The sequence below is a fragment of the Mauremys mutica genome, chromosome 11 (assembly GCF_020497125.1).
Source record: "Mauremys mutica isolate MM-2020 ecotype Southern chromosome 11, ASM2049712v1, whole genome shotgun sequence".
Taxonomy (NCBI): Eukaryota; Metazoa; Chordata; order Testudines; family Geoemydidae; genus Mauremys; species Mauremys mutica.
Genome location: NC_059082.1, coordinates 13073217 through 13094577, shown reverse-complemented (window position 1 = coordinate 13094577; position 21361 = coordinate 13073217). Strand labels below are relative to the sequence as shown.

The 21361-nt window shown below is 45.4% G+C and overlaps 1 protein-coding gene across 2 annotated transcripts in view; it reads right to left on the bottom strand.

The window, feature by feature from the left end:
- Nucleotides 1–2466: 2466 nt before the first annotated feature.
- The window catches only part of AKAP13 (A-kinase anchoring protein 13), a 123163-nt gene continuing 104268 nt past the window's right edge, over nt 2467–21361 (bottom strand). For both annotated transcript variants that reach the window (XM_044978947.1, XM_044978946.1), the window contains exons 25-33: nt 21240–21322; nt 18612–18791; nt 17518–17682; nt 15326–15396; nt 14749–14793; nt 12562–12612; nt 11908–12357; nt 9374–9677; nt 2467–8318 (exon numbers count right to left, since the gene is read on the bottom strand). In XM_044978947.1, the coding sequence (XP_044834882.1) occupies nt 8269–8318; nt 9374–9677; nt 11908–12357; nt 12562–12612; nt 14749–14793; nt 15326–15396; nt 17518–17682; nt 18612–18791; nt 21240–21322 (1399 nt within the window). In that variant the 3' untranslated portion in view covers nt 2467–8268. The remainder of the gene's footprint in view (nt 8319–9373; nt 9678–11907; nt 12358–12561; nt 12613–14748; nt 14794–15325; nt 15397–17517; nt 17683–18611; nt 18792–21239; nt 21323–21361) is intronic.

Below are 21361 nucleotides of genomic sequence, written 5' to 3'. Positions count from 1 at the left end.
AATAAAAATGTTTAGTACAGAAACTACCCAAGATGGCAACAATGTGAGATAACAACCTTGGCAAATAATACATTTTAAAATCTTGGCCTACTAGGAAATGTATATTTAAATCAGTTTCCCAGTCACAAATCTAGCATTCTGGATAGGGTGACCAGATGTCCCGATTTTATATGGGCAGTCCTGATTTTTGGGTCTTTTTCTTATATAGGCTCCTATTACCTCCCACCCCAGTCCCGATTTTTCACATTTGCTGTCTGGGCACCCTAATTCTGGAGCAAAGTCACTAAAACATAGTCCAACAAACAAATGTTCCTTTAACGTGTTCCTCCCTTCTCCCTGCACTGAGTTGTTATCCTTGGTCAATGGAGACCCAGAGTTCAGAGGTGCTTTTGCATGGGGTTGTGGGGAGAAGGCACCTTGCTCATTCCTCCAGCTGCTCGCTGCTTGTCATTCACCCTGGCCACTACTGTTCATCATGCCACCCACCGTTCACTCCACTGCTCCATTACCAATGGCCCTGTGCCGTCACCTTCTGCTGTCCCCTGCCACTGTGACCTCTGGGAGTTGGTCTCTTGAGATTCCACCAGTTCTCAGTGATTTTAGTTCTCAGTGGGGGAACCTCAATGCTAGGGGAGGGTGGGCAAATCTCTTCTGCAGACTGGTCCTGAAGACTTCCCTCCCCCCCGCAGCTCATCCCTAGCGGTCAGGGGAGAGCTCATTCAAACCTTGCTTACAAATCATAATTTGAAACTATTAGGTTGACCAGCATTGCCAGAATGAATGCATCAGCGTTGTCAGAAAAATCAACAGCTGTGTGAGGAAGCTAGTCTTTGTTCATACTTTTCAAACCTATGCTTTTTCAGATGTAAGTATTTTATCATATACTGCCTATGCTTTCAAAATATGTATTCATGTTTCAATTTCAATTCACATTTCCAACCAATGACTAAATTGGCTACACTGCATGTAACTAGTTGACCATGGGGCGGGATGTTGGGGAAATCTAATTTTGTATAAGCACTTCACCACAATGGGATCAGTTCAGAAAAGGCTAGTGCCCTACCGTGACATGGCCTTTGGAGAAAATATTGTACATCCACCCTGAGATAGAGAGGAGAGAACAAGTAGTTCCTGCTGCGCACTATTGGTTTAGGTGGCACAGGAAGACATGTTGGGATTCGATGTGACTCTCAGAAGCCACTAACAAGCATTCCAGCCGAAGTTAGAGAGAGAGGCACTTAGCGAGCATTGAGTATATTGATCAAAGTCTCCATAGCTCCCATGTGAAGACAGGTAAAACAACATATATTGAGTAAAAGCAATTAATCTGCATCCACAATCAAAGTAAAAGGACAGGTGGTGCAGGCTCTGTTGTCCTTACACTTGGAGAGAATGTATGTTGAAGTTCAGTTTGTGGAGCAAACAAAGGATTGGGACAAATAACCACCTTCTTGGATTGCTAAAAACGATGTCACCATGGAGGCAATGCCAACTATGGCTCCACTATACAGTAATATATTGTCCTCTGATGGCCAATGGGCTACAGAAGTTATAAGCCAGGGATCGGCAACCTTTGGCCTGCGACCCAGCCTGCCAGCAGCTTTCCTTGGTGGGCCATGGGCCGAACATTGTCAATCCCTGCTATAAGCCATAGGACAGCCTACCCCAGCTAATAGCATGTATCTGAGTGTAACAGTAGAAGTCTGTGTTTCTGGAGTTGAAGGTGCTGAGGTAATGGTACTTACCCGCCTTGTAAAGAGCCAAGATCTATGGACAAAAAGCTGTATCAGAGTCAAATATCATTACACCCATCTTCCAGTTGGGGAAGTTGAGGCATACAGAGGGAAATGCAACTTACTTTCAGTCACACAGCTACTGATTGGCTGAGCTAGGAACAGACTCCGACTCTCCTGCCTCCCTGTCCACCATATCTCGATTCTGTTCCTCATGACCAGCATGGCCGCAGAATTGTCACAAAGACACGTACAGCTTTATGGCCCTGCTTGTATTCTTCAGGGATACAACCAGACCTATTTTCAGTGCTGATGATCCCTGAAGGGCAGGGTAGACACGGGAACACAGCAATTGCTAGACTGGATCAGGCCAGGGGTCCATCTCATCCCATATCCTGTCTCTGATAGTGGCCAGCACCAGATGCTACAGAGGAAAGTGCAAGAAACCTTGAAGTGGACAGATGTGGGATAATCTGCGTCCCACATGTCGTCTCATCCCAATCAAGACAATTCCTTTTTCTCCAGAAAATTTAAACTGTAGAGAGGGGGAAATAAATGTTCACATATTTTAAAACATCCTCAAACATACGTGTAGGGATTCTTAAGTTAAAGCTGGGAATATCTATTACTGGTAAGGTCAATTCTCTTTCCTCCCCATTCATTCTCCTTCATCGCAATAAATCCCGTCAATAAAAGGAAAACTACAGGAATGGCAGTAAATCGGACACAGTGCTCAGACTTAAAATCAAATTTATTTAGAGGAAAAAAAATGTCTTTACAAGAGGTTGCTGCTGCTAACTAGAAAGGAAGATAAATAAAAGCTAAATGTTACAAAACCTGATGGTTTCTGGCAAATTACAGAAAAAACAAAGAATTTTACAGTCAATAACCTGCTCACTTTTTACATAATTACAAATTAACATACAGCAATTATTGTTTTACCCTCTTTTTTTAAATTTTATTTTTTGCAACATTTTAACTTTTTTATTTTTATTTATTTTACAGATTCAACATGAAAGAATGCAAAGCATAAAAACCCCAAGAACTGGATGCAGAGGTATACAGTGTTACTGTAACGCACATCCTCAAACAGTCTGTGGATTGCTCTAGTGCATTCCATGTTAGTACAAAACAAACACGAGGCTAAACTTTAACCATAGGCAAACTGAACTGGACATAGATGTTCTGAGTCAGTGTTTATTATCAATAAAGAATAGAGTTAAAATACGTAAGAGAGTGAATGTGATCAATATTTGTAGACTTTTAAAAATACATCCAAAGCTTACTGCTGTATGCAAAGCAGCGAACTACATCCTTTTTTCCCCTCCAGGCAATGGAAGCAGAATATTTTAGGGCAGAACTTCAACGTCAGTGAAGTGCATGCGCAGGGAAAAGGCAATGAGGCCCTAAAAGGTATATTGATAGTGGTCTTCCGATTACTCAAGAGCATGAGAGGCCCAAGACTACACCAGTTCAGCTTGCCTATCTTTAAAACGTAGCTAGATCATTGGAGAGAGAACTAATCATGGATTGCTGCCCCTTCTGACAACTGAAATAAGAATTACGAGGACTTGGGGATGATTTATTTCATAGGTTAATTTAAATTATTTTAAGTTTACAAACCTGGCCAGCAGGCAGAATAGTTTCCAGAGTTCTGGTTAACAAGGAATGTTATGGTAAGTTTAAAGGGGCAATCAAATCCTTTGTTGCCACCTCTGACCAGTCTTCCCTTGCCCAGCTATCCCAGACAACTCCCATGAGATTTGGCACCCACTACGCTCTCTCTAGCCTGATGTCTTCAAGGCTCTCTGGCATAGTGGACTGGATCAGTGAAAGCTTCAGGGTGTTGTAGGAACCTAAAGAAGGTGTGAAGATTACCAGACTCGACAAATACCCGTCAAAGAAAATATAAATCAGACCCATCTAAACTTAGACCTGTGGTCAGACTTCAAGAGCTATCGGTAGTGAAAAGCTCCAGCCATCTCAACGGAAAGCAAGTGCTCCCATCCCAGAGACATAGCCTATGAGGTTCACGGAGGTACTGTATAGTACTTGGCAAATGGAAATAGCCTCATTGCACTTCACTCATTGGCTGCACTCCTTACTCTCGGGTTTCTTTCTTTCCATCTCCTCTTTCTCTAGTAAGACCCCAATGGAAGTGTTGCCCTTTACCCAGCATTCTCCAACCTTGCTGGGGAGGTGATACTGATGCCAATGCCATGTCTCTGCTTTACCCGGGGGGGAAGCCAATCCCTCCTGCCCCTGCCTCAACCCTCTGGCAGCATTGCTGCTCTTGATTTTCCTCCAGCGTCATGTGTAAGATGAGTCTTCCAAGCTGGGGAGCTGGGCTAGGTTTCCGAAGGGATTAACCGAAAGGCTGAGTAACAGATGGATCCCACGAGGAAAGAGAGGGCTCTCAGCTCACTACATTTAGAAGGGGACAGTGGTAAAATTCATACATTCTGAACTTTGGGCTAAAAAAAAGTGACATGGAAAGCTTCTTCTCCACCACGGCTCCTACTTCTCTTCAAAGCCTAAATTATGCAGACTTCACACTTCAATATTTTGTAACTTCTAACCTCCTTCCCAGACTGTATTAGGGATGGGGAGGGGAAGGAATTCGCCTGATTGTCTCAATATAACCAAAAATCAGCAAAGGAAGTGACAAGACAGATTCCATTTAAAGCGCTTTATGGCATCGAACACCACAGAAAATTATATATTGAGATGATCACTTCATTTAAAGGATGTTGACATCAAATCCCAGGCAATCCCTTTGATTCTAGGGACCGTATGCTACAGCTGCAGTCTGATCACAGATTGCTGGTGTGGCCAGAAGTTACTTAATACTGACCACCTGATATATTTTATGCTGAAATTGCATCCTTCACTATGCTATTCTCTGAAGCTCCTCCTGCTGTGGAGTAACAGCTACCATGCCAAGCCTTGCCACAAGCCTAAGGGAGATCTGATGCTCCCATTAATGACAAACTAGCAAAGGGAGCTCAAACTGCAGCTTCTTGCAAATGACTCTTTTCCCTGCACCAGTAAGGAATTCATGCAGCCACTTGTGAACTTTGCTTTCCTGCGCAGCAACAGCGCAGCACATAGCAGGTGACTTTTGAGAGGACCCAGGCCTTAGAAGCCCAGTGGGATGTCAGGCTCGCGCTAAGAAATAAAGTGCACTCAACAAACAAGAGTTAGATGCCAAGCATGGAAGTGGAACAATATAATTCATTAATGAAGGCCAGGAAAGGAAAAAAAACCAAAACATCGGTGCTGCTAAAACTGACCCACTTAACACTACATCTGGGTAATGCTGGATAATCTGCAGGGATCAGAGTGGGAATCCATCTCCATGGACCAGTTCCAACTTTTCAAGGAAAACTTGAGCAAAACGGATAAAAAAAACCAACCTTCAGTTCCCTAAAAATGACAAGATGGAGGAAAGAGGAGGGCGGGACTACAGACTTTAATCGAATATGATCAAATCACGCAGCAATTTGTATCCTCCAATGACAAAGGGTTTCTGTTCACGACAATACAAACACAAATAACTTTAACAACACGGGCAGCCAGCCGCTTGGTGAAATCCAGACTGAGCTTATACAGTGCACTGAATGCCATTCTATTTACAATACGACTAGAGAGAGAAACGATTCAGCCCCCCGGCCCCTGGGGGAGGCGCCTCTATTTAGGTGTGCTGTTTTGTAAGTTCAAGAAGTGCTGGCTCTAGGGAGAGGAGATGTATCACTGGGGCAGAAGAATGCACTCACACAGGCAAACGCTTCTACAAACTAACCGGGATCCTTCAAAAATACCAGCCAGCCAAGCTCTGTGTACAAATTGGTAACCAGGCCATACACGGGACTGGGTTCCCAAATTTCCTTTTAGCACATTCACTTTCACAAGCAGGCGAATATTACGGCAGAGGTTCTTTAAATTAGCTATGGCTGTTGCTTTTTCCTATTTCTAAAAATCCCACTCCAGCCTGAGGGCATGAACCAATGCCCGCTGAAGCCAATGGAAAGACACCCGCTGATTTCCAACGGCGGCGAATCAGGCCCTTCCACCAAGCGCAATATTTGGCTTCTTACCTTGCCTCAAAGAGGTATGGGAATATATAACACAAACCTGTTTAAACAAGAAATCGGAGGGCCAGCAAGGTTCCAGACCAAAACCACTGCCTCTCTTCCCAAATTTTTATCTGGCCTGGAGATACTTTGCCTTGAAAGTAACTCTGCAGCCGGAATCACTTGTACCTAACCACTCTTCAGGCAGGACACGGGCTGCTATGCAGCACTGAACACACCTTGGTTTTGTACTGTGCAATGACAAAATAAAACCATTGGGTTGACTGAGCTCATCTTTAAAAAAACAAAAGAAAAATAAAAAAATAAAACAAAATAATTTTTTCTAAACCAGACCTCTTTCAAATAAACAGAAAGATAAATATTTTTGCAAGCCCAGCTTGCAATTAAGAACAAGCACCAAATGATATTTAAAAAAAAAACAACAACAAAAATATAACCTCAGAAAACATCTTACTTCTTTTTTTTTTGTTTTGTTTTTTGAGTACGAATTGTTCAGAGAGCTTCAAAAGCAAGCAGGCTATTCAGGAGTCCACTGACCGAGACAGACCAATCTAAGCACCCTTGTTGCGGTTGCTAATTATTAAAAAGGCTAGTACTGAATTCTGAAATCTACTGCATGTAACTAGCTTGTGAGGAGATATAAAGCAAATAAGAATCAAAACATAGTGCAAATTTTTTTTTAAAAAAGGAGAATCTGTGGGGAAAGAAATGACCACAACAGCTTCAAACTGCTCAAGGGATCCAAGCGGCTAGAGTCTCATGACATTTACAAATCTGCTTAGGCAAATCTCCTGAGGTGTGTGGAGCTAACAATGAATTTACAAACAATTCAGCTTTGTGCCTGTATCTCCCTTGGTCTTCACACATTACCACCATACTTAGCATTTGTATAACACCTTGCATCATGAATGCATTGGGGGCACATCTGCTAATTCTCACAGGGATCCCAATTTTGCAGATGGAGAAACTGAGGCAAAGAGCTGCTAGGAGACTTGCACATAGTGAGTCAGTGGTGGTACTGGGAGCAGGACTCTGGAGCTCCTGACCTGTAATACAACGTTCAGCCCATTAGGATACACTGTCTCCCCGGTAAGTGTATGTAAGCACACAGTACTGTACATGCATAAATACTGGGCTTTATGTTCCTGCCGGTTCATCTGCTCACACAAGTAATTCCCCACTCAGGTTACAACCTCTGCCATCTCGTCTGAGCGCTCCGGAAGTTGCTTTGGGTTAGAAATGAGCTATACGAGCCGACGGAAACTGGAGAAACAGAAGCCCAGTGATCATACAGACGGCATCACTAAGAGACGCCAGGGGAAGAAAATCACAGGCAGTAGGTTAAAAAAAGTGATTCCCGAATGGAAGGTTCTCATGGGGTTTTATGATGGGACAGTGAATTTGTAACAAAACAGTGTTGATCCCAAATGACATCTTGCTTGAGAAACAATCTGACAAAGAAAGCCTTGCTCAGGAAGAGGAGGGAATAGACTAACTCACACATGAAAAAGCAGTTGTCACTTGATCACGGTCTGTTCTGGCTTCCTGGGATTACTTCACAAGTACAGCATCCTTTTTGGATTGTGTTCTTAACACATCCAAAGACATTCTGTTTGGTGCTGGAAACGGATTAAATTTTAATTCCTCTGCCCCAAAGAAATCCTTTGGGAGTAACTTTCTATTGTATTTTTTTTACACTGTTGCTGCTGCCTAGTGTTTGGTACCTTTCTGAAATGTCGCATGTAACATACAATGTGCTTGGAAGGGGCATGACGGCCAATATACACTCTGAGCATTAAGGCTAAGATATTTAATATCTACATGTGCCCTGAAAGTCATCAGGTATCCTTGGGCCGAGCTAAGCTAACCCAGCTTGTCTGTACAGACTGTAAGTATATCCCAGTGGATACATAGACACATACACATATATATATAGTATATCTATATGCCAGTGTGTACGCACCATTTTCAGCGTCCTGGGCTTTTGCTAAATGCTTGGTTTTGGTTGTATTCCCCAGAAAAGGAGAATTTGGAGGCACAGACCCCTTGGGCCATAGTCTTTCATCCTTTAGCAGTAAGAAGAGACTGGAAACATCTATTCCTACTTTCAACCAACATTTGCACCCGAAGTGGGTGCTGTTTGCAGTGTGGTCAGCCTCTGCAGCCAGAATTCATAAAAAAAACCGCAGGACAGAGCCCCTTTCCCACCATGTGCAGCCTTTACAAATGTTTTATTTTAACACATAGAGAGCTGGTGGGGTGCAGGAGCCAGGAGCGCGCTGCAAAATGTGGGAGGGGAGGTTTCCGCTGTACAAAGGCTGAGAATGATTGATGTGTAGAGGGAGAGCTGCTCATGCTTTGGCCCCATCAGGTGCATGTACAGCGCCTAACACAGTACAGTGGAGAGGGAGGCTCATCCCTGCAGAATTAGGAGCAGACATTCAGCAGAAGATCTCCTCGCCATCTGGTGGTGCTTCTGATGAATGAGCATCTGGGAAAGGAAAGTCAGCCATGAATCACCACCAGAAGGAACAGGCAAGGAAAGGGTCTATGTTAAAACAAACACTGCCTACCACCCACTGTCCCATTCCCAAGTACATGACAACCTTTCTGGGTGGCTGATATTTAAAATACACCTTTTAGTTGCTAGACCCACCAGTCCCATGATTGTGTGACTGGCGTGCAGCAAAATTCCTGTAATCTACTAGCAGCCTCTCATCCCTGAGGTGCTGGGTTCCAATTTGCCCTGGGACACAAGTATGCTAGGTTTGAGGCTCACAAGCTAGTCTCTGGCTAATATCAATCCACGTGTGGAAATGACTGTATCACTTTACACTGGCAGGTCAGGAGTGATGTGCATAAGCTCAGAGCGGGAGGAGAGGCAACTGGACTAGCAAGAGGTGCTACAGGTCAGGAATGAGGTGTCCTGACAGAAAAGGGGGGAAGGGACTCGAACGGCAGGGGGCATTGCAAGAGAAGATTTCATGGACATAGGCACAGGTTTCAAAAGTTTTCCTAAGACCCGGCCCTGGCTCCAGGCAGTGTTTATCAGCACCTCCCCTGCATAAACATGGATATTGCACAAAAGTAGAAGAAAAATATAAGGAGAGCCCAAGCTATGAAGCCATTTGAGTTAGGCTGGGAGAAAGGAGGGAGAAGGGAGCATTGAGCACCCCCAGGCCATCTGCTGACAGGATGCAACCCATCAGGCTGGGCGTCAGCATAACTCCCATGGCTGCAGAAAAGGTGCGCCCGTATTGAAGCCCTGGAGAGCAGCAACAATGCCATATAGAAGAGAGCAGGGGGGAAGAAAAATAATAAAAATCAAAGAATGTTCTCTGCACGCATGGGACAACATGTCTCCCTCCCAAACGCGCAGAATCACCTTCTGCTGGAAAATCTGCTCACGACCTCTGTTTTTCTCCACCCCTCACTTAGTTATAACCCATCCCTTTGGGCTCCATGGCTCCCTGAGATTAAACAGCCACAGAGAGCGGCAAGCTCGCTAACCCCTAAAGATCTCCTCGGGCCCCATCTGACACTCACCAGCAGGTTGAGAGCGGTGTCCTTTGCCCTTTTTCTTCTTGTCCTTCTTGTCCTTTGGCTTGGATAAACCGAAGAGGCGGGTGGACTGCTGCACCTCAGCTGCCTTGTTCGTCTGGTTCGTTGCGCTAAGCAAGTGGAAAGTGCCTTTTTCTTTGTGTGTCCTTGAGAGACTGTTCCTTTTGGGTGACACAGACAGTCCTGCATCAAAGTGCCCCTGTTTGGGAAGGGAAGAACCGTGCTGCTTGGAGTCCTCAGTGGTGGGCTGGGAGGGGATCCTCACCATTTTATCATGGGGGTTTGAAACCTGCGAAGAGGAGAACAGAAGTGTTTTACTGGCAGAAGCAGGCACGGCTCAAAATCATGGGAAGGGCAATATTACCAGGACCGCTGCCAGGGCCAGCCTGTTGCCCTGCATGCCACCTATAATCACCACCCAAAAGTCATCTCCCAGTCAAACGGACATTTTCTCCTAACAAAAGCCGAACACCCAGAGGCAGCCCTCTCTGTCCAAGGAAGAAGAGACAAAGATTTTAAAGATGAACCCTTCCATTCCTTTTCAGATACAGATGGTGGCACAACCACCTATGGACAAGTCCTCTTTAAAAATCTAGGAAACCCAGGCTCCTTCCCCCTCCCAGATGCAGATGGTGGTAGAAGCCATGGGAGATTCCTAGGGAAGAGAACGTTGTAGGATGTACTGATGCATGACAACAAATGGAATCTTCCTAGGTATAAAAGACAAGGCAAAATATTGTACTGCTTTTCTAATGTGTCCTCCAGCAACATAACTGAACCCAATGTATGTAAAAGGGGGTGGGGGGTTTAAGACATGAATTCCTATCCCTACATGCTCCATCAAAAGTCCCTATTAATAGCTTTGACACGTTGTGGATGATGCGTGCCTCCAAGAAGTTGCTTTCTTTTGATGACCCTGGCATCTTACTGGTCTTCAGCAGTGTTTTCTCTCAGGTGTTCCTATAGCACCCCTGGCCAGATTATCTGAGCTTCCTGCAAGTAAGTTAGATCTACGTAATAATGCATACAACTTCTTTGCAGAACGTGGCATGTTTATCTGCTCTCAAATAGATCATAATTCATAGGGCCTTGTTCATTATTCAAAATTGCATGAAGAAATGTCAGTCTCTGGGCTGCTCACGAAACTGGGGGTAGCAAGTATTCCTCTGATTACCTGCTATTCAGAATTTACTGTTGGAGATAAATGATTGGTCTAAGTCAAGTCACATGGTGCTGTTTCCACTCCCTGAACACATGACACCACTTCTGCTTCAGCCCAAAACAAATTACATTTTGTTATGGAATTAATTCTGTGTCTTAATTAAAGATCTTCTCCAGGCCTGAAATCAGAGTTCTGCGCGTAATATGAACTAGGCAATCTTTCCCTCCTCCAGACCCCTTCGGACGATTTAGTTCCCTTCTTTGCAGCAGAACTAACTACAACTTCGAACAGAAAATAAACCCCAGCTCACTAAGAAGTGTGCGCGGTCCCTGCATGGAGCCGCAACCCTGTACAGCTCTGTCTGCTCTGTTCCCACCCTCGCTTGCTCTGTCGTGTCTATATGCTAGACCGTGAGTCTTGAGAGCAGGGACACAGCCAGCTAGCTGTCTGTTAGGCACCATGTTTCCCCCGGGAACTGAAATTAGAGGGAGTGTTAGAATTTCGGGGGGGGGGGGGAAGAGGGTGTTGGAAAATGACTAAATTAGTAACATTGCATAAATAATTGACCACGGGGAGGGGAGGGGGGGGGAGATAGGGAAACCACACTTTTGGGTGCTAGTTCACATATATAAATACTAAGGCCTAGCAATGTAGTCACACGGCTTATATTGGGGGAGCTGATCAGCACCAAACTTGTCACCACCAAGCTGCTTCTGTGAATGCTGAGGGGTGTGGTCAGCCCAACAGTTTGTCCCAGACTAACGGACTGACTGCATATGGAACCAATCTGTGCTTGTCTGTACGTTCCTCACAGGTGAACAAAAACGGTGTGAAAACGCCGAAGTGAAATGCACCAGTGATTTCCCCCTCAGCATCCCTGTATATGCTCTTCCCTGCCATGTGCTATCAGACCAGTGAGGAACGTCTCAAAACAAGCTGGCCAAACACAGATTCATTCACAGATGAGCCCCACTAGAAAGACAAAAGAGACACTATAATTTCACATACCCAGCAGGACCTGCTAGGAATCTTGATTCCACAACACTCTGAGGAACGTCTTTTGCCAGATGTCTCACCCTGCAGCCTTCTGAGACATAACAGGCAAAACATAGCCCCAAACATCAGGTGCAAAAAGAGATGCCACTGGTAGAAATCAGGCCCCACATATCAGCGTCACAGCTTCTAGGTTTCACATCTAGTCTGACCTCCTGCATCACACGCCCCACAGAACCTCCCCTGGTAATTCCAGTACTGAGCCCATCAATTGTGACTCAACTAGTTCATCTCTTTTAGGAGACATCTTGTCACCCCAGCCACATGCCCTGCCTGAGAACTCAACTGGGAACAGAGTGATTACCTGTCTGAGGTCAGGCTCCATCTGCACTGGGGGTAATCGCTCCACATCTCTCTTGAGCTGCTCCTTCTCCCTGTCCAGTTGTTTCTGTGCTGCTCGCAGCCGCTCCAGATCCAGTTGGTAGGCTTCTTTCCTCAGCTTCAGCTCTTCCCTCTCCCTTTCCAGATCCTGGTGCCCCTTCTGTGCCTGTTCCTCTCGCTGGGCCAACCGCACCTCCCGCTCTGTCAGCTCCTTCTCCCGGGCCTCCCACTCCTTCTCTCTCCTCCGCTTCTCCTCCTGGTGCTGGGCCTGCTGCTTCTGCAAGTTGGCCAGCTCCTGGCGCTGCTTCTCCAGGCTCCGCTGTTTCTCCTGCTCGATCAAGGAGTTTGGCCGGGAGGAGCTCCGTGTCAGCGCTCTCTCACTGAGAACCAGCTTCTGATCCTCAATATAAGTATCCTGCTGCAACACTATTCCCTGAGGGAAGAGGCAAGGACAAAGTCAGTGTTGTGCCTCTCCTCACTGAATACACAGACGTGCAGTAACTCTAACATAATGAGGCACCTTGTAATTGTAGTACAGGGGGTGGGGTGGGGGAGGGTTAATTAATCATTGTTAACCTAGAGCAATGTTTCCCAAACTTGGGACGCCACTTGTGTACTATGTTTACGACTAACCTACCTGCAAAGAGCTGAGCAGGTTGTGGAGGTACGTAATGCTTTGGAGAACATGCTGCAAGGAAACAAAAGCACAAGAGTGTTGCTGTTATACTTCACCTTACTGTCTGACCACAGGCAAAGCCCTTGTCTTTTACATTATAACTCTACCAATGAGTAGGGCTCTGTGTTTGTCATGGAGGTCGCGGAAGTCACTGATTCCATCACTTCCTGTGACTTCTGCAGTGGCCAGTATGGCTGACCCCAGGGCCACCCAAGCAGCTGGCCCCGTGCCTAGTGGCTCAGGCAGCCCTGGGGACAGCCACACCAGCTGCTGCTGGAGCAACTCTGCAGCCAGCTGCTGCTGGAGTGGCCCCAGGGCCAGCCACTGCTCTGGCCCCAGGGACCGCCCAAGCAGCGGCAGATGCGGCTGCCCAGGGGACCACCTGAGCAGCGCTCCCGGGGCATCCGGAGCAGCTGCTGGCCCCCTGGGGTTCTCCCCACCTGGCAGCGGGCCCCACAGGACTCTCTCCAACCTCCTGGCAGCTGGTCTTTTCCAAAGACTTAATCAGGGATATTTATGGTATAAGTCATGGTCAGGTCACGGGCGGTGATTTTGTGTTTCTTGCCGATGACTTGTCCATGACTTTTACAAAAAATACCCCTGGTTAAATCCTAGCCTTAGCAATGAGGCTTCCAAAGCCATGCCATTTTATTTAAAACCACAGACATCCTTCTACTTCCCCTGACTCCTCCCATGCTCTTTTCTCTGTACTTACTTATCCCAAACACACGTACGGGTCACAGGTATCTATTTAGCCATCCATTTCTCTCGGGCATCTCAGAGACATCGAAGATAATCTCACCCTGGCCTTCCTCAGCGATCAGTGCAGCGACCAGTCATTGAAAGAACCTGACCGTGGCATCTGGCGTGCACATACTCTCACAACAAGCTGCGTGAATCATGCACAGAACCATGGGATTTTGATACCTCACAGGAATTTGCAGGTTGTTTCTTTAAACCAGGGATGGGCAACCTTTGGCAGGCGGCCCATCAGGGAAATCCGCTGGCGGGCTGGGCCCGTTTCTTTACCTGCAGCATCCACAGGTTCGGCCGATCGCAGTTCCCACTGGTCACGGTTCACCGTCCCAGGCCAATGGGGGCTGTGGGAAGTGGCGCGGGCCGAGGGATGTGCTGGCCGCTCTTCCCGCAGCCCCCATTGGCCTGGGACGGCGAACCGACGCCAGTGGGAGCTGTGATCGGCCAAACCTGCGGACGCCGCAGGTAAACAAACCGTCTTGTCTCGTCAGGGGTTTCCCTGCTGGGCCGCGGGCCAAAGGTTGCTGATCCCTGGTTTAAACTATTTCCTGCTGTATCAACAGGTTGAAGAGCTAATGAAGCTAGGGGAATGATACTGGGAGGGAAAGGAACTGGAATGAGCTGACCATATTTTCAAATTTACAGGGAAACAACTGTTGGGGTAAAAATCATAAAATGGCCCAGAATGTGCGCCTGTCATGTTTGTGCACAAATGCAAACCCCTGCATTTATGGTGCAGGGAGACTCTGCAAAATATCGGGCACACAAATGCCGCATGAATATTATTGGAGGCCCTTTGAAAATACAGTCCTTAAAGGCAAGTGCTCCAGTATCATATACTGGTATGGTGCCAACAGAATGTGATGCTCTGGGTGACTTCCCGTATCTCAAAACACTGGCTAAGTGCGTCTTTCAATCCTGCTGAACATACTGTAATGACTCGTTTAATACAAAAATTCAATTGACAAAAACTGCAGTATTTCCAATACTTGTGTAATAAATGTTATTAAGGGAACCTTTGCTCACTGTGATACTTAGCTGCCATTAGAGTTAATTGGGAGTTACCGAAGCGTATCAAAGGGAGAATAGAAACCTAATTGCCCCAACTCACTGCACCTGCATCATACAATTATACTCATTCTATCCGCAGATGCATGGTAAATAGAGTCACATGCTTTCTAATTGTAATTAAACCTTGATGTCTATAATCAACGTGTATCCTACGGCTGGCAATTAGATGCCAGTCAGCAAATCCTTAGTCTGAGCATCCAAGCCTAAAAGCACACATAACACAATGGCTTGTTACACTTTAGTCTCACCTATTGAAACACTTGGTACCTAAATTGAAGGGGGAAAAAACCCACACAGTTAAGCCAGGGAGATTGTTCTCACCTCGTTGTTTCTTTTCAACACGAACATCAAATTAGCATTTCCCCCCTGTAAAAAGAACACAGATTTAATAAAAAGGCAAATGAGAAATCACAGGAAGTGTCTTTCTAAGTAGGATTAATAATAGACACACACTCCTGTTTTCCTTTTTGGAAGGGCAGAACTCATGTAGTTTGTAGTAAGTGAAAAATCATAAAATCAAATGTTAATTAGCGATCATTTTGTAGTGATTTGATAAATTCATCCACAGCGAGAATGGGTGTGAGGTTATGTTTGGCCTTGGTATTTCAATAATGATGCATAATTAGACGTGTTTTACTTGATTTGCAGACAGATGGCAGATAACCAGTGCCACGGAAGAGTCTATTACCCAGTAAAATTGTTTTAAAGAGGAAATTTTAGTTAGCGTAACATTGGTTTTGAGCATGTGCCCCATTTTTTTTCCCCAGTGGGGTGAGTTTTAACTTGTTCTAGTATGTCCGGAAATATATGCTTTTTGATTTAAAAAGAAGTTACAATTCAAGTGTTAAAAGTGTCAAAGGCCCATGGATGACGTTTGACACACACACAACAATAGTACCTTCTTCAAAATGCTGTCTGATTCCGTTCTCCGGAGATCCTGAGCATCATCACCTTCATCTTTCTCTCCACCTAAAAGAAACACATCAGGTTGGCACAGGTCATTGATTTTTTCAAACCCCAGATAAAATCCTCAGTCATTAGCAATTGCAAAATGGGAAAAAAGGACTTGAAAAGTGGATGCACGCCACTGAGCCATGCTCTTCACATATGTATGTTTGCTTCCTATTTGTACCAATAAATATCAACCACTGATGACAGAGAGTGGAGAAGAACATAGGCTAGAGACCAGCTTTGGTTTAAAATAATATGCTGAAAATTTAGCAAGCTGACTTCAGGGTCATCTGTTAGAAATCTCTCAATTCCATAAACTGTTTCCAGTTCACTAGCACATTTGGTCTGGTCTCCAAGACAAGTTGTCACTCACACTACATGTTTTAAAACAACTATCAAGTCAGATCTTACTACATCAAGCTGTGTTTCAATGCCACCCATGCAAACTGGACTTGGAGGACTCAGACACTAGTAGTGCAGTATACGTGTGCAAAGTATACTATGCTAGTAGCTCACCCACAGCCTTGCACATTAGAACCCTGGAATTTTGATCAGGACACTCGATTTATCCACTGGGATCTTTAATTTCCAGCTGGACAGCTCACAAGAGTGCTTCCAACTGAGACATACCATGTGAAAAGACCCACCTGTGCCCATGGCACCCTTCTAGTAGTTTTCTTCCATTGATTTCAAGGTGCTTTACCAACATGGTATAAGCATCCAACCCTGCTTCAAACAGTCTACAGCACACCACATGCAGCCCAACCGTAGCCCCTTCCTGGAGTCTGGCTTTACTGGTAACTCAAACAAACAATAACCAACCCTAAACCGCAGCCTATGCTATCTATCCCAGCAATCCTTTCATTCCTTTGGAGCGTCCTAGAACCTGCCACTCTCCTCCATGTAGATGGGTAAAGGATCATTTACTACTATTTTACAGATAGGGAAATAAGGTTATGAGGCTTGCCCAAGGTCACACAGAGAGTGAGTGGCAGAGTTGGGAATAGAACCCAGGTTTCCTGACACCCAGACATGCGCCTTATCCAGTAGACCCTACAGTCTCCTCCCAAAGCCTCTTCAAGATCTCTCACTATCTGATTCACATGAGCATATCTCTGCAGAAGCCCAGGCAAGGTAAAGGGTGGGCTAAGCAGTGAAATCTCAGCAGTCCAGCCGGAGGCTGTCCAAAGTATTGCTGCACTAAAAAGCAAGAAAGTGCAATCTAAACAAAATCCCTAAGGTTCCCTGAGCCAATGCATTTTCCATTGGTAGGACAGGACGTGCTGGGAACTTTGCGGCCTTCCAATGGCTAAGAAACTCTTACATATGGCACACAGCAGATTGTTTGGTGCTTAAGTTTACCCTGTAGTGCAGAAACAGCAAGGCTGGAAAGGGGGTGGAGGAGCCCGGTGCTGACACAGCGATGCTAGCATAGCACAGCTTACCACAGTTGGAGTGGGAGGGTAGGAGAGAGCACAACAGGGCTGAGTTCTGGGGGCTATAGAAATCTCTGGAGCCTGCTGTAGACAAACAGCGAGTTGGGAAGCAGTGAACTGTGCTGCCAAACTAAATACTCATTCGTTCGGCTGTGGGAGACTAAATTCACCGCGGGGTTGACATGCTCGATTGCGTTTGGTTCACGTGTGTGTTGAGAGCGCAGGGAGGGAGAAGGAAAGGTGGTGTTAGACCGCAGCTAGGACCTCAGTTTGCTCTCAGGCTGGGAGGTGCTAGCCCACTGGAGAGGAAGGAAGAGGGCTGCAGATATAGAAGCACTGAAGCGGAAGTGAAAGAAACAAATACATAAGTAAGGCAAAAGCGTACAAGTACTTTGTGTGTAAAGAAGGGAAGATGGTTTGAGAGGAAAGCACAGGACTAGAAGTCAGGAGAGCTGGCATCTATTCCCTGCTCAGTCACAGACCTTCAGGAACCTGGGACAAAGTCATTCCACAATTATATGCTGCACCTTCCCCATCTGTCAAATGGGTACAGGGATATTTACCAATCTCACGGGGAGGGTTGGGAAGCTAAATTCATTTAGTTATATAAGTACTGTGAGTTCCTTGTCAGGTAGCTGCCAACCAGCTATAAGGTATTATTAATACATACATACATGCATGCACAATGCACAGAAATACTTACACTTGGATGCATTCATCTGATGACTGTCAAATCCTCCAAAAGTTTCTGCTCTTCTAGGAAGGGAGATGGGGCCAACTCCCCCTTCTTGCTCAGAGTTTGGCAGCAGGTCAGCAGCCCCAAGTGCACTCCCTAGACTCCTACTGATCAAGCTTTGCAAATATTCAACTGAAAGGATAAAAAGCCACAGGAAAAAAAAGGTCCATTAAAAAACATCCTCAGTATTTACTGACTAGTGTGTTTTTAATTCTGGCTTAGAGGTGTCAGGTCAGTAAAATGCACACACTTGTTTGTATAAAGATGTAATGGATTTATAGAAGACCATGATGCAATAAGAGAGGTGCAGGTGCTCCACCTGCAAAAATATAATGGTATGTCAGGCCATAACTCCAACACACTGAGTCTTACATGTGCTTCCCATCACCCTCTTCCCCCTTGGCAAATGTTCTTGGTACATTCCTGCACAAAGGCAGGATTTCTAACTTCAGCCTGCTGTGTAATTTACCAAGGGAAAATGAGGCTACATCTACTTGTGGATTTTCCAAAAGACTCAAGTGCCTCTTGTGGATACCAGACCCATAAACTCTTGCTGGGGTATGGAAATCCGGTTAGCCTAGCCGTCATTTTCCATTATGTGGCCGGAGGGGAGTGTAACCAAAGATAGCATGGCCCTGGTTTCAAACAAAGGACCAGATCCGGGGGTGTAACTGAGTTGCACAGAACACAGAGCAGTGTGTGGTGGGCAACGGGATGAAAGTTCATTTTTGCACTGCCCTGACACAGCTCAAACTCTGTGCAGGGCTGGCTCCCCCTGTGCTGGATTAGCAGCATGAAGACTCCCAGGTACCTCTACTGCTTTCTTCTCACCGATCATCATCATCCCCTTCCTTTCCTGAATTGGTGAGCCTTGTCCGTCTCACATGCTTTACTCTCTGAGGATGGGACTGTGTCTTTACTTATGTTCAATATTATTATTACTGTTTATTCATTATCAGAGAAGGGTCATTCTCCTGAAGGTGGCATTTGAGCACTCATGAATTCAACACCACATGGCTGTTTTGGACACTGTAATTAATGGGACCATTTGGTTTGCTTACCCTCGTTTATTGCACTTTTCATAATGGTCTCCCCTTTTTGTGCCTCCTCTGTACTGGACCTGAACAGCACTCTGGAGACCGAGCCATCCTCTTGCATGCTACAGTCAGTGATATCCCGGAAAATCTTCTCCTTTTCCTCCAGCAGCGCTAGGATCTGCTGATCTTTCTGCTGAAGCTGTTCTGTGGGTGAACAGGGGAACAGAAATTTAAAACAGAAAAACAATGCTACCCTAAGGAAACCGAATAATCCCTGTGACATGGGCCCCATCATGTGGTAAATCAAAGAACAGCAGGAATTGTGTGCTGCTTACAATCTGAATGGCTACATTTAGGCCTTTCAGTGTTGTCACAGCCACGTTGGTCCCAGGATACTGGAGTGTATACAGAGTCTATAAGCAGGCTTGGCAGACATTGATTTTTTTTTTATAATTTTGATGGATAATATCAACATTTATTTTTAAGCTTGTTCCCCCCAATTTTCATCTATTTAAATGTATACCGTTGCAGGAAATGAGGGCTTTTCCCATTTTTATTGATTTAAATTTTCACTGTTGCAGGAAGTTACTGGGCAGCAGAGGGGAGGTGTCAGACAATAGGGAGTGTCAGAGAATTATTTAATGATGGTAGATGATGAGATTAAAAAAGTTGGCGCTTTATAACCATTAAAACACAAATTGTCAACATCACATGTCGAAAATATACAAAGTAAATATCTTCAAATCAAACTAAGTTCTCAAGCAACACTTTTCTTACTTCAGCTATCTGCAGTTTTAGATTTTTATTGATGGACAATTTTTTTGGTGTGTGTACAGTGAAATTGACATTTACTAACATTTACCAATAAAAAACTAATCCTTCCAAGCCTAGGTATATGCTCTCACAAGGAGCAGTCCCCATGGAGTCAAACTTTGTTTCTCCAAATGAAGTTGGGAGACATGAAACTAACGCAGATCGATGAGGTGTCACTCTCACAGATGCATTTGAGAGACTTCGGAGGTCATAACCTCATTTCACACCATCTAGGTTTAGACACAGTGTGACCATAGTTACTCTAAGCAGCAAATACCAGAGTCAATCACCAGTAAAAAAATAACAAATTCTAAACTGTTTTGGGCTAATGCCCACAATGAACCAGTTCAGAACCCCCAGAGAGCTGGGGTTCTCAGCAGTATTGCATTCCTAGTATGCAGGTTGCTCAATGCTCAGTTTTCAATATAAACTCATACACACAATGGTGCAAACATTGCAGGATAACAGTCCTAGAGGATCACTGCACTTCCCAGGGGATTGTATTCACTTGGCTTTAGACCTTTTTTACATCTCAGACCTGAGGGGAGGCTACTTGAGGTGAAAACATAGGTAGGCACTAGGCACAGTCCTCCTCTTTGTGGTACCAGGGCACTATGCTTTGCACTCGTTTCTTTGGCCTCACTTCTACTCGTAGGCAGGAGTAACTTGCCAGCCATGCCGCGGTACCTGCATTAATCCAGGATTGGGCACTCTTGTGCTCTCTGCCCTGCTTGTTGGCTTTTTTACTTTGCATTTAAATACACACCCCTGCACCTGTGCTGCAACTACAGCCAGCAAACAGAATTTCTGCAGCTACGTTGACCATTTGGTGTCTCAGAAGTAAAGTCAGCACAGCAGAGCTCTGTCCCAGAAGGCGCCTGCTTCAAAACGACACATCTCATCCTGGGGACAGTATTTATCTGTTAGCAGGAAACAGCTATCCTGTGACAATGCTCCCACCTTCGCTTTTACAGTGCAGTGAAGTAACTGCGCTAGCGATACTTGCAAAGCCACATATTATCTGCTCGACCAATGATGCAGCAGAGGAAACAGTACTGAATCGGTACATTTCTTCACCCTTTACTCCTCCTTCCACAACCAAAACACCCTGCATGTTGGGTCAATCCCTCTAGTGAGGAGGGCTCTGTAGCTCCAAGCCCTGGCTGGTGGGTATTACAACAGCAGCTCTCTCAGCTGCTTGTACACCTAGGGGCTGAGAGACGGGGACCTGAACCCTAATCCTTTCCCAAATATCTTGCCACTCCTAGACCATGCTGGCCTAAGCCACAAAATTCATTTTCTTCACAGCTGAAAGCCACTGGCACCTGAAAAGAACGAGAACTATTGACTAATAGAGGCAAAAGAGAAGCCGAGTACCTGACATATCAACTATCTGCCTGTGCCTCACATGTGCTGCATCAGAGTTATAAGAGCCTTTTCTGAAGGCACCAGTGGAGGCCATCACCCCATGGGAAGTCATCTCCCTGTTCGGAAGGACACGTCGTTGTTTCACTTCGGCTTCAGCTCTGTTTTAGTCCCAATGAGGAGGGGAGAACTCTTTCTGTCAACTTTCAAGCCCAACTGAAAACTGGGGGTTCTAGATTTGGACCAGAATTTGAAACTTTGGAGATTCAGAGCTTTCCACGGTACTGGCCCCTGGCAGCCTTACAACCCACAACAGACTGACTTTCACACAAGGATTTTAATTGTTTGCAAAGTTCAGGTTTCTATCTTCCCTGAAAAACCATGGTTAAACTCAGGAATGGAAAAGTTTCACAAAACTCAACATTAGGTTTGCAAAACTTCACCCAACGATTCTCTGAGCCCCAGCAGCCTTACCTTTTAATTCTCTGGCTTTGGTGTCCAACACTCTCTTTTCCAGTTCAGATTCACTAGGGATTCCTTCATCTTCGTCTTTGTCCCTGCATGAGAGATACACCTCAATTACTACCACAACAAAG